The sequence below is a fragment of the Mytilus galloprovincialis genome, chromosome 5 (genome assembly GCF_965363235.1).
Source record: "Mytilus galloprovincialis chromosome 5, xbMytGall1.hap1.1, whole genome shotgun sequence".
In the NCBI taxonomy this organism is placed as follows: Eukaryota; Metazoa; Mollusca; class Bivalvia; order Mytilida; family Mytilidae; genus Mytilus; species Mytilus galloprovincialis.
The window spans coordinates 96,659,042-96,672,199 of NC_134842.1; the positions used below are offsets into that span (position 1 = coordinate 96,659,042).

At 33.0% G+C, this 13,158-nt stretch overlaps 1 protein-coding gene across 1 annotated transcript; it reads left to right on the top strand.

Annotated features, from left to right (window-relative positions):
• The first annotated feature begins 1,537 nt into the window (after nt 1–1,537).
• Nucleotides 1,538–9,647, top strand: LOC143076807 (ubiquitin-conjugating enzyme E2-17 kDa-like). Its single transcript, XM_076252681.1, has 6 exons — nt 1,538–1,816; nt 3,676–3,739; nt 5,645–5,676; nt 6,885–6,962; nt 8,566–8,674; nt 9,365–9,647. Exons 1-6 carry the CDS (start codon nt 1,793–1,795, stop codon nt 9,502–9,504), a joined length of 447 nt encoding a protein of 148 aa, XP_076108796.1. The 5' UTR covers nt 1,538–1,792; the 3' UTR covers nt 9,505–9,647.
• The last annotated feature ends 3,511 nt before the right edge of the window (nt 9,648–13,158 follow it).

Genomic DNA, 13,158 nt, shown 5'->3' on the forward strand with positions numbered 1-13,158 from the left:
GATACCAATTATCTTCTTCTTCTTTGTTTATTTTGTCAGTCTATTTTTAACATAGTATTTGTAATTCCGTGTTCGGCATTGGAATATCCATTTTATAGGACAGAAACTTATCAACACAATTACGCAATAATGATGGACCCGTGTTTATAAAAATTAAGCTTGTTTTCTGTCCACTCGTATTTTTAATTTATTTTTATCTCTGTCATCATTTCTAGCTCAAATCAAATCGATTTTGATGTAACATCTATATAAAGAGATGTGGCATAGTGCCGATGAGACAACTATACACCAATGACCAACCGTACGGTTGCCAAAATGAGTAGAATCCATTCCGTAAAGTCCTTTACATGAAAGTTTTGGTAATTAACTTCAAAGCTATAGGTAACATGCAATTATAAAATGCTTACAAATAATCCTTATTTTTCTGTAGCCAATGAATTTCAAGTTCAATCATTGCAATTATAAGATTTTTTTTTCTCTCCCAAAAAGCAATAAATACATCTTAATCGTGTTAAAGTTTGTGAAGCAAGAATTGTGAGATATCAACCTATTTTTTCCCTTCATTATTTCTTAAGCTGATTTATCTGCATTGTTGGTCCATTGTCCGTTTTTATATTCCGCAGACCCTAAAATATAGACCCGCATAAACCTAACAGATTAAAAAAAAATAGTTGACCATTATAGGAACTATAAATTAAAGGAGATGTGATACGATTGCAAATGAAACAATTACCTACCCGATACCAAACGACATGAATGTAGATATTGACAGGGATAGTACGAGCATGAACAATTGTTTGATCCAAATCCAGTTTTACGGTATTTTTTTTTATGTCAGATCTGCTTACTTGTACCTTGACTTATTTTCAATTTTAATATATTGTTTTCAGAAGTGTACATTTGGCTGTGTTGGGTGTACAAATGCACAACCATACATGCTCAAGCGCTATATAAGATGTCTCGTGAAGACAGGGTTAGGAATTACGTAAGATACCTGTTGTAAAGCAAACATTTTATCCTGATCCAACTTTCATTAACTTTCCATCAGAAGTCGGTTTTTTTTTTTAGAACAAAACAATTGCATTGATTAACATTGACTTATACTGACCGAAAATTTTGTTTTTGCTACAAATATATAAAGTAACCTGGTTAGGCCGTTTTATTTTGTTCTGTTTAAATCTTAAGCACAACTGAAAGAGGGTTTTTATCGTGAGATACCTCCCCCTCTCGTGTTGCCGGTTGGTAAACAACAGTATTCCTGTAGATATAATGATTCGTCAAGATTATTTTTAGATGATTTTAAAGATTTTGGAACTTTTTAGAGATATATTAAAGTATTATGAAGTGTTCCTTCAGAAATTATTGCTTTCTATAAATAAATGAATATTTTTAGAATTTATTGATCAAGGTAGACTGCACATGATAAATGTGTGACTAATAACTTTATAAATAAATATTTTCTAAAAGGGTTATTATTATTTTTCTGCTCAGTCGTGTATGAAATGTTTGTTTTTAAATGAACTTTATATACATCTGATTTATTAAATCGATTAATTACTGTATTCTAAAAATAACACCGGTGTTTTCCTAAATTACCCTATCAGAAGATTGAATAGATTACCTAGAAAGTTCCAATTGACTAAAATTACTAAATAAAAACCATACGTCATTATACATGTAATAGTTTTCGTAAAAAGATATTGTAGAAACGCTGCGTATATATTGTTTGACAAAGACTTGATCATTACGGAAGTTTAAATTATTGTTATAGTAAAAATTCAACCTTCACAAAATGGCGACAAAAAGATTGAATAAGGTAAGCGTTTTAATCAGTCATGAACTGGTTAGGATGTCAATTAGACAGCAACCAAACGACACAAATAACCAATAGACAATCATAGGCTCAAATACAACCTTTAACAATAGCCAGGTGTATATACAATACGTCAAGCTCAAACTTTTCTAACGTGTCTAAAATATAAAAATGCTGCGAATATCACATGTATAAATTAAACATGCATACTATTTTAAATATTATGAATAATATGACACATTTTGCTTAGACTATATGGTTAAGATTTGCTCATTGTTGAAGACCGTACGGTGACCTACATATGTTAATTTCGGTGTCCTTTGGTCTATTGGCATTATATATAGACAATATATAGATGCGTGTTTGTATGTTTGTGTGTCTTGTATTATAATATGTTTGTTTTTCATACCTGTATGAGAAGGGATAGGACCTTTATCGGGACTCCGGGATCGGGTGTTTTTAAGCTCGGGATTTCGGGATGGACCCTTTCGGGGTCCGGGAATCCTTTTTTCGATTTTCGGGACCTCGGGAATTCGGGAATTTTAAGTCCGGGATTTCGGGATTCCGTGTTTTTAAGCTCGGGATTTTGGGATCAGGACCCCCCCCCCCCCCCTACCCTCCCTCCTGTATGTATATATTTTTACAAATAAAAATGATGTTACAGTATGAAAATTGTCATTATTATTATTAAAAAGATGTAAACCAAAAAGCATGTAAAAGGATATAATACTATTTAGATAGTAGGACTTAACCATTTGAAACGGTTTCGCTTTTCCTGGGAAAGTCTACAAAACACGATACATGTCCAATATTTTCTAGTTGGTCTAATCATAATTGATATTCGGACCGCAAAATTTAAAATAAAAAGTAAAATATTATAATACAAAATTATGCATTCAAGTTTAATGTCATTAAGGTAACATATAAAATGCTCATCCTATAGTAAAAGGAAATGATTGTGATTTACAGAAAATGTATAATGATTTCTCCGAAACGTGAGACCTTCCTTTTTCATTTAGTTCAAGGTCCTCACAAACCTGATAACGGAAGTAATTTGTTCAATTAAAAACTGACAGTTGAGCATGATGTATGTAAATGGCGAACACATGCAAAACAAAGTAGTACTGTACACAATTTTTTGTTACTGGCTTATTAATGATTGTTTATTTGTTGCTTGTTAACATTCCTTGGCAAATATTTCATGCATGTTCAAGACGAGAGCAAATTAACATTAAATAAAATAGGCAGGTTTAGTAATAGAGGTCGGGAAAAAATGACTATCAATGGAAAATGATGGTATATCTAAGAATGAGACAGAAAATTTGTCTTGCAACAGGTCGTCTACGGAACCCACAAAAAGTTGTTGCATTGGTTCTTAACCGGCAGACAGCGTGACTCCCTCTACACGAGGCATCGGATTTAAAGTTCTCATTCTGACCGGACGTTGCTTCGTAATTTATTTGGATTTTTAACATTTTTGATTCGAGCTTCCCTAATTAGTCTTTTGTAGGCGAAACGTCCGTCTGGCGTATAACATTTAATCCCGGTATCAATGATAAGTGTATTTGTTAGAGAACAGCCATTTAATTTCAAGGGGGAGGGGTTATGTTTTTTCCTAAACAAATATTCTGATCCCCAATATGATGTAAAAATGTATTCTGATTATGCAGATGACAAAGACAAATATTCTGAATGCAGATTCCCCCTATACCTTATAGTGTTAAATTTTGAAAAAATCTTGATTGATAGGTGTTGAAAAACAAATTAACAAAAAATTTTCTTGGAAAGAAAACAATACCCCCTTTTTTTAATTATATGATTGCTCACTTATACTTGAACTAATGTGAAATTTTACTTTTTAGGAACTTATAGACATTTCAAAATGTCCACCGCCAGGTATTTCTGCAGGTCCAATTAACGATGACAGTAAGTTTCAAAACTCATTTTAGATATTTATAGATTAAGTCTTGACGTGTATTGTGGTACCACAATGGACTTCAAATTAATGTCATCACGACTACAAATAAGATAAGGACGAAACGTTAAACAAAAATAATTTTTCAACGTGGTTCGATAATCGGAGTTCTTACAGATGAAATGATGTAATACTATAACCCATATATTAGACTTTACAAACTAAAAGCAATGTTGAGAAAAAAGTGAATCAATTAATGTATGTTTTACTTGGAAGACTATATAATAAAATAAATGCAATACAATATTACATGTTCCGTGTCAAATATGTAGAACTGTTTTTGATTTTTAGGTACAAGCATATTTCTATGTTGTGTTTAATTTCTGTAACAATGGATAAATGAATAAATTCACCCTTTACTATATAATCTGTTTAAATGTGATTTTTTTGCGTTTATTTATAATGCAATGTACTAAGTTACAGAAATAAACCAGTGAAAAAATATTTGAAACAATATGTTCAATGTTCCATTATCGTCTTTAACGCATGCGTCCGGACTAAAATTGTGAAGCACAGTATTTCGAAAACTTTCAAATAGACCTAACGCAGCTGCATGGTTTGAGTCAATTTTGAAATTAAAAGAACTAAACCCTACACAATTCTAATTCATTTGATTCAAGTTAACCTGTTCATGTACTAGAATTCACTGTTCAAGATATATCTGATATATAGTTCTACAGAGGCTTAGGTAGACTTTCGTTTCGAGAGGTGCAAATATCTCAAAGTGACAAGCAAAAAAAAAATAATAAAAAAAACAAACAAAACAAAAATAAAATAAAATAAAATAAAACAAACAAGGTATCGGTATAAGGACACCAATCGTAAATATAGCTCAACATGCAGACTTCTTATACGTACAGGTATTTGACATCCATTTTTTTTATGGAAATATTCTTTATAAAGCACAAAGGTGTCAGTATTCACCTCAGAAACTAACAAAACCTTTGAATAGACTTATTAAGAAGGGATATAATTACGATACTGTTGTCAAGTCATTAAGGCTTGCATATTTTGGCGTTAATATTGAGTAACTGATAAGGTCTTTGCATCGGAACTAAACACATTTATTCTAAAAACAGTTGTTGGAATGACACGGGTTATGTTCTTCTCATATATGTTATGATGGTATGATACTAAACCCCTAACGGGAAGGATTGTGCCTGATGTTCATATGATGAAATCATAATCTTTCAGTCAGTATAATTGAAGTCTGGAGCTGGCATGTCAGTTAACTGCTAGTAGTCTGTTGTTATTTATGTATTATTGTCATTTAGTTTATTTTTCTTTGGTTACATCTTCTGACATCAGACTCGGACTTCTCTTGAACTGAATGTGCGTATTGTTATGCGTTTACTTTTCTACATTGGTTAGAGGTATAGGGGGAGGGTTGAGATCTCACAAACATGTTTAACCCCGCCGCATGTTTGCGCCTGTCCCAAGTCAGGAGCCTCTGGCCTTTGTTAGTCTTGTATTATTTTAATTTTAGTTTCTTGTGTACAATTTGGAAATTAGTATGGCGTTCATTATCACTTAACTAGTATATATTTGTTTAGGTGCCAGCTGAAGGACGCCTCCGGGTGCGGAAATTTCTCGCTACATTGAAGACCTGTTGGTGACCTTCTGCTGTTGTTTTTTTATTTGGTCGGGTTGTTGTCTCTTTGACACATTCCCCATTTCCATTCTCAATTTTAACTTTTCTATAGTCTTATAGTTTAGAAGTTTGTCAATGTCCTCTTTAATAGTAGGTGTGTGTTTCTATAATATGTATTGATAGAATGTTGTTTCATTGGCAATCATGCCACATCTTCTTTTTTATATTAAAACAAAATTATAAACATGAATTTTGTATTTTTCAGTGTTCACTTGGGAGGGCATGATTTCAGGTCCAGTAAGTATATGTACAATATAGGGAAAGTCAGAAAATAGTAAAATTGTCTTAATAAAACGATACTCACTGCGTGTACATAAGATAGATCAGAAAATATATATGATTATCGCTATTTTGTGCATTTTTCCTTTGATCTTTTTTTGTGATAATTTTCATATCATGCTTCTCGCTTGATATGGAAAAATTATTGCTGGAAACTAAGGAGGCCACGTGCCGTTGCTAACGAAATTGACATTGAAATTGACAACGTCGTCATAGGTAAAATAGCGATAAACAGATTATCATTGGTCATCTCAACTCGATTCCTTTTCTCACTTTCGCTGTACCAGCTCAAGCGAGAAAAGCAATCTCGTTGAGATAACCAACGATAATCTATAAATATATTTATTTTCTAACGTAATATGAACCGAAATGTTAAAAAGGCCTACTTCATTTCGTCGTTTTTTTTTGGTTTTTTTTGTTTGATTTACCACTATCTAACAATGACGATATTTTAACATAATTAGAATCGTCTACCTTCGCATTGTTGCATTACTGATGCATTTCAAAAGCAGAAGTTTTTCGAGACTGTGTGTGTGTGTGTGATTTGGGTCTGCTTTTACTTTTTATAATTCAACGTGCGTATTTCTATAAGTATCTTTCGTTTGAAGAAAAAATACGGGAATGTGTGCTTTTCATCTTTTCATCATTGCACGCTGTCGTCATAGCAAAATATGAAAGTAAGATGAATTATGATGGCCGATATCAGAGTTCAAATGCTGTAGAGCTAATCAATTATAGGTCATCGTACGTACTTCAACAATGAGAAAAAACTCAAACCGTATAGTTGACTGTAATAGACCCCGACACTATAAAAAGGAAAAAAAATAAAAAGGAAACTAACAATTTAGCTTATTGCATTCAATTTACGAGAAACAAATATGACAGACATCAACCAACGAGAACAGCGACATTACATACACATAAAACGGTATTTTTTAAACTTTGGACGATTAAGAGATAGACCTATTAAAAACCCTATGTAATGTATATTAACGACCCAAAGCAGACTGTAGTTGTTTTTCACGTTTTTGTGTTGCTGAAATGTTACATTAAAGATGTTCACAGAAGCGACAATTGCGTTGTCTCGGTATTGCAACATTCATTTGTTACAAAATGTCTAAAATATCATAAACAACAAAAACAATAATGATCTGTTTATGTTTCAGGACAAAAGTCCATACGCTGGAGGGGTATTTTTCGTACGAATAATGTTTCCCAGTGATTACCCTTTCAAACCCCCAAAGGTATGTATTTATTGTAACAAAATTATTCTGTAGATTCAACATATCCGGGTCACTTTTTAGAATATTAGGTAAGAATTGCACCACGTGACTATTAAATTCAAATGATAAAAATGTCTATGATTTTCAGATAACAGTTATTAAGACGAATCGTGTTTTGTAATTTTGAATGCGCTCGTTGTAAATATTTAAATACACCCTATAGGTTGTTGATTTGTTATCTCATTGACATGAACACACTACCCCTGTACTCTTTTAATTCAAATTCCTGGATTCTTTTAATTCAAATATGTATCTTTAAAATCAAAACAGAATTTATGTTATCCTAAACATGAGCATTAATGATAGATAAGTGTAAAACCTAATGATAGTAAAATATCGGAATACTAATATACAAAATAGCCACTCAATGTTTAGCAAACACTTATTGGATCAATCGTCATACGGATTTGACATTGGATGACGCATTATTCAATAAAAGAATCAAACTCAATACATCACTATAGTTCGGTTCATACTTCCGTAGCCATATGTCACCACTAATATTGTTTCGGAGTTTGTAAACGAATAACAAACCTCCATTAGTGACTGCAATCAGGGCGTGGTCGATTTATAGCGATTTCCTGCAATAAGATTGGACACTTTCCATTCCGAACATCACCCCCTTCTTAGACGCAGTATTTCAAAAGGTTGATGAGAACCTAGTGATTTTTTTTATAATGGTTTCAGAAAAACAAATGAATAATCAAACGCAACGTTGATATAACATTAGAAAAAAAGTATAAAACTAGCAAAAAGCAATAGATATATAATCCGGCAACAACACGTAAAAACCGTCATTCAGAGCTGCTTTTAATGAGTGATGAAATTTATAGAAAGAACGTGTAAATTTATATGTTAATGATAAAGAGGGTTGCATTTCTTGCCTAAACAAAAACTGATATGGTTAATGAATAATGAAGATAAGAATTTATTATCAGAATTATGCATGTTCATTAAGAAATATGAAAAGTTTTAATGAGATTTATTTCCCTCTACTACTTGTAATTTGAACTTTATATTTTCTCCATAGTGAGTTCTAGAGCACCGTCCCTTGATGAATATTGTCCAGTAGCAATGTTAACCCTTGCTATTGTGCATTAGTCATGAGGAGAATCACTATTGGAGTAATCTCATGTATCTGTAGCTAGTTCTGAAGGATCCCCCCTTGATGACCTTTGCATTGTTGTGATGAAGTCCCTCACTACTGTGCACTGGTCATGAGGAGAACTACTGCAGATTGAGATACTATATTCCCGGTTCTATTTTTGCTATTTTTTAGTTTCCATATTTTAAAATAAACTTAATATCATATCCTTTTAATATTAAATCGGCCTCATTGCACTCAATGTCTCTTACTATAATTATGTCCTACATTGCTCATATTATCAATTTATTATTTGTGTATTACTTATTGTGTATTTCACTAATGTTTATATAATCATTGTTTTATGATGTTTTTGTATCTTGCCTGACAAGGGCCCATGATTGGAAAAATAAAATAATGCCTAATGTCTAATGTCTAATGTTATATTTCGATAAGTAGATGTATCTTTATGATTTTCAGGTAAAATTTACCACAAAAATATACCATCCAAATATTAATGGTAATTCAGGAGAAATCTGTTTAGATTTACTGCGATCACAATGGTCTCCAGCTTTAACTATATCAAAATGTAAGATTGTGTTTATTGTTTGATTTATTTTTTATAGTTCTTTAAGAAATCTTCGAAACATATATTAAAAATGTAAAACCTAAAGTCGAAAATGCCAAAGGAACAAGCAATTCATACTAATAGTTCAAATGGAAGTGGATGTTCATAAGTATGAGCAATATTACGACCTTCAACAATGAGAAAAAACATACCGTATGATTCTCCATCAAAGATTCAAAAATATGAAATAACTCAATTAAGAAAACTAATGGTATAATTTGTAATAAAACAATTTACGAAAAATATGTATGACAGACAGGAACCACCAACAACCACTTAAGTATAGGTTCCTAACTTTGGATAAGCACATAAAGGAATTAAATATGTTTGAAGGCACCAACTCTCCCCTAACCTGGGACAGTGAATATCTTTTCCCAAGAATGCTCAAACCTAAACATTGGAAAGCAATGGTGGAATCTAAACGTAGAAATTTAGCATTTATATGAACGACCGAAAAGACCTACACTGAATAGAAAAATAAATGTCAACTTTGCCAGGAGGAACTGAAAAACTCAGTTACTTAATAATTGCCAAATGGTAACAGGGAATATTTGACCAATACACGTACCTGTATTGCTGTAACTTGCATAATTCAAATATACACATGCAATTGCTTTTTTAATAAATATGTTGTTTTTTTTCCCATTTCAGTATTACTGTGTATAACATCTTTATTAACAAGTCCAAATCCTGACGATCCGCTTGTTCCGGAAGCTGCAAAACTTTATAAATTAGATGTGAAAAAATACAATAAAACAGCGATGGAATGGACACGAAAATATGCCACGTAATGTGGTCAACTTAAATGTGTTATAGACTAGTACCTTGAATTTTGTATAACGAAACTTTATTATTTTACTGTCGTTTATTTAAGAACGTTTTATATTGTTAAATTACTCCGTTTTTTTAACGAATAAATGTTCGTTAACGAAGATATCATGGACTTAATTATTTGTTTTGTGTGTTTGAAATAGAAATTGTAGAACATTTAATATTTCATGCATATTGCGTTTAATTTTTACAAAACTCGCAGTCTTCTTTCTGTGGTCTTTTGATCGAATTCAATAAGAATGTGTATGTATATTTATATTTATTTGATTGTTGATGATTAATGCCTCTTTTAGCCATTTTGGCAATATCGTGGCTGCAAGTTTTTATTAGTGGAATAAAAATACCATCAAAGGTACCAGGATTAAAATTGTTCATGCCAGAAAACTCTTCAGCGACGCTCGAATCATCTGGTTTATAAAGGTACCAAATAAATAATCAGAACGGTTTTGCCAAATGCATTTAACGTTATCTATTCCCGAGTTAGAATAAGCCGGAGTGCCAAAATGAACATCAATAGTCGGCCGGGAAAAATGGCAATCCTGCAATTAAGATCATCGTCAAATGCACCTGCCGAGTGCGGGGTTCTAACTTTCAACCTCAGGGTTTACAGGTTAGTGATCGTTGTATATGAAGTTTCAGACCACTCGGCCATCCTTTTCTGTTAGTTCATATGTTGTTCACTGTAGGCATTTTAAAACTGCAATTATTATTAACATGTCATGGTAAGTAGATGATAATTCTTACAGGGAAAACAATTAAATAACCGTGCATCCATCTTTGATATCAATAAAAAGCAATCTGCGCAAATGCAGATATGAAGGACACCTTCAGGATATCTAAGAAACAACCATTTGATATTCAGCCGTGAAGGGAGGGGTAGAAATATACGTTTGTTTGTGGGGAGAACGGAATATTCACCCATTTTGGTGCTAGCTTTGTTTGTTTTTTGCCGGCAAAAAATTATTTAAGCTTTTATGTATATCTGCTCCCTCCTTTATGTGGCCAGACTATTCATTACCATCATGTATTAGGTTATCGTTGGGGAGGGGGGTCCTCTTTTTTGTATTCATTTGTTTTATTCCTTTTTTCTCTATGCTTTACATTTTTTGTCCTTTTTCTTATTCTTAATATATAATCAACTCATTAATCTCGATTCTTTCTTTGTTTGGTCCATTTGCTCTATGCTTTATATTTTTGCCAATTACTCTCTGTTCCATTAACCTTTATCCCACATCCTCCTGTATTTTTTTTCTATCAGGATCTACTGTTAAGTTCCAAAATTGTTGAACTTGGTCAATGCAAAAGAAGACACCACCAACACCAATAGCATTACAGCGTATCATTGAAATAAAAAATAAGTTATTTGTGAGTCATTTTTGATAGGTTGTAATTATCATACTTAGCAACAGAAAAACACCACTGGAAACGTCCTTAAATCTAAGTACTTAATATGAGTATTTGTGACGTAAACGACATATCAGAATTTACTATGGTTGTCAATTGTTATTTTCATAATTGCATACAAAATTAATTTGTAAATAAATGCAATAGTTTTTAAAATAAAAAATGCTTATAAAATTTGTATTCTAATTCTAGCTTAACCCGCAGAATATAAGCTATATATCTTTCAATCTGACATACCCGATTTCGAGAAAATCCTGAAAATTCGTTCCTTTAATATTAAATAGATATATAAGAACAATAACGTACAACGTAAGCAATATTTCATGGTCTATCAAGCAATCTATGCACGGTTCGCTTAACATCCATATTTTTTTTCAATATATCAATTTGATTAACAACAATTGAAAAAATGTTATATAACATTTATGTATTCTAAATATAAAACTGATTCTGATCTTTAAATTATTTTTTCTTAATATTTGTTGGGTCATGCTTACGCCTTAGCTACCGAAAATATTTACAAATGGCGGAGAGTCGATTGAAAAAGGTAATTAATTAAACATAGTTAACGAAACCTGGGGCCTGTTTATCGAAACTGTCCTAAGATCGGTCCTAAGAATTTCTTAGGACAGAAGTTAGGATAAAGTTAGGACCGACTTACGACACGTCTCAGCATGCACATCAAAGCTATCTTAGGAATATCTTAGCTAGGACGTCCTAACTGATGTCTTAAGTATTGGCGGAAAAGAAAATACAAACCCAATATGAAAAAAATAATAATTATGATATCATACATGTATTTTATCAATTATTTTATTTCAAATATGGTTGATTAGAATCTATTCTAACATGACGTCCTTCAAACGCTTTGAGTACACACCCGTGGTAAAATATGAATATATTGCATTGGCTGTTCCGATTGTACTCCCACGTCATATGTTTTTTATGAATGAAGTACCCGACGTCATAGAATGATGACGTTATAATTTAAGCATTTTACGGGAAAATACACGCTTTTGATACCGAAAATCATCAAAACAAGGAAACGTTAACAAACGATGCTAAAATGTGATATAACCCCCCTTTTTTTATATGCATAGAACAAATATATAAGTTATCATTAAAATTCATCCAAATGTATATAAATAAGTTTTGTGAATAGTTTGAGCATGTCACTTATTCTGTTTGGTCTGTTCTTTTACGCCAATCTAAAAGTGCGTTAATTTATGGGAACGGCAAAAAATGGCCTCCACCTAGAGCGCTTCGATCCAAAAAATTGCCGTATTTGTCCTATTAGAATCGGGGTTCACACATTGCCGATTATTGCTCCCGTTTGAGATCAGACAGCAATACGATACGAAAAGTGAAAAAGTCGGATTGGTATCCTCAATTATCTGGAATGTCCTATCATTGTCTGAACGCATTCGTTTTAGTTCGTAACAGATTCCTACGGATCGGGAAGGGTCCGAATAGTTCGGCAAAGCATCCCGACAGTTAGGTGCGTCCCGTAACATTCGGGGCAACTCAGCCGATTTTGTCTAATCGGATTACAATCGTGGCTATGTCGTGACAGATTCTGCTGTATCGGATCGAATTCCTAACAATGTCTTGTGTATTCTGGACGGTGTCCTGTAGAACGGGAATGATCCGGAGTAATTTTTCATAGCTGTTTTTCTGCCGATTGAGTCAAGATTGCATCCAGATCTTGTCGATTGCGAACCGTTTTTTGCCGAAACCGTTCCGAAACAGTCCCGTTATTAATACGAAATTCGTCAATGATACCCACGTCAGAGTCCCGACAACTACAGAATACAATACGACTGAGACCAGACAAAGCCGTTTGCAATGCGATAGAGCGGACCGGGATAGGATTACGTTCCGACAGTACCTGATCATCCCGAACATGCCGACAGTTTTCGAACAAATAACTTCCGTCAGCGTCGGTTCACTGTCTGGTCACTGTCTGATCTCAGTCGGATAACATTCGGTAGAGTCGGGACGCAGTCGTGACAGACTCGGTCGAATTTTACCTGGCGAAAAATACAAATCGGATTAGAAGCGGATTCAGAACGGGATTATCGGGACTTATTCGCTTAGAAACGGTTGAATATCGGTGCTTCCTGAACACTATCTGATTGTTGTCGTGATCAAATTATTTTTTTTACAAATTTTAATTTAAGTTTGAATTTCCATCCACGATTCACAGGATC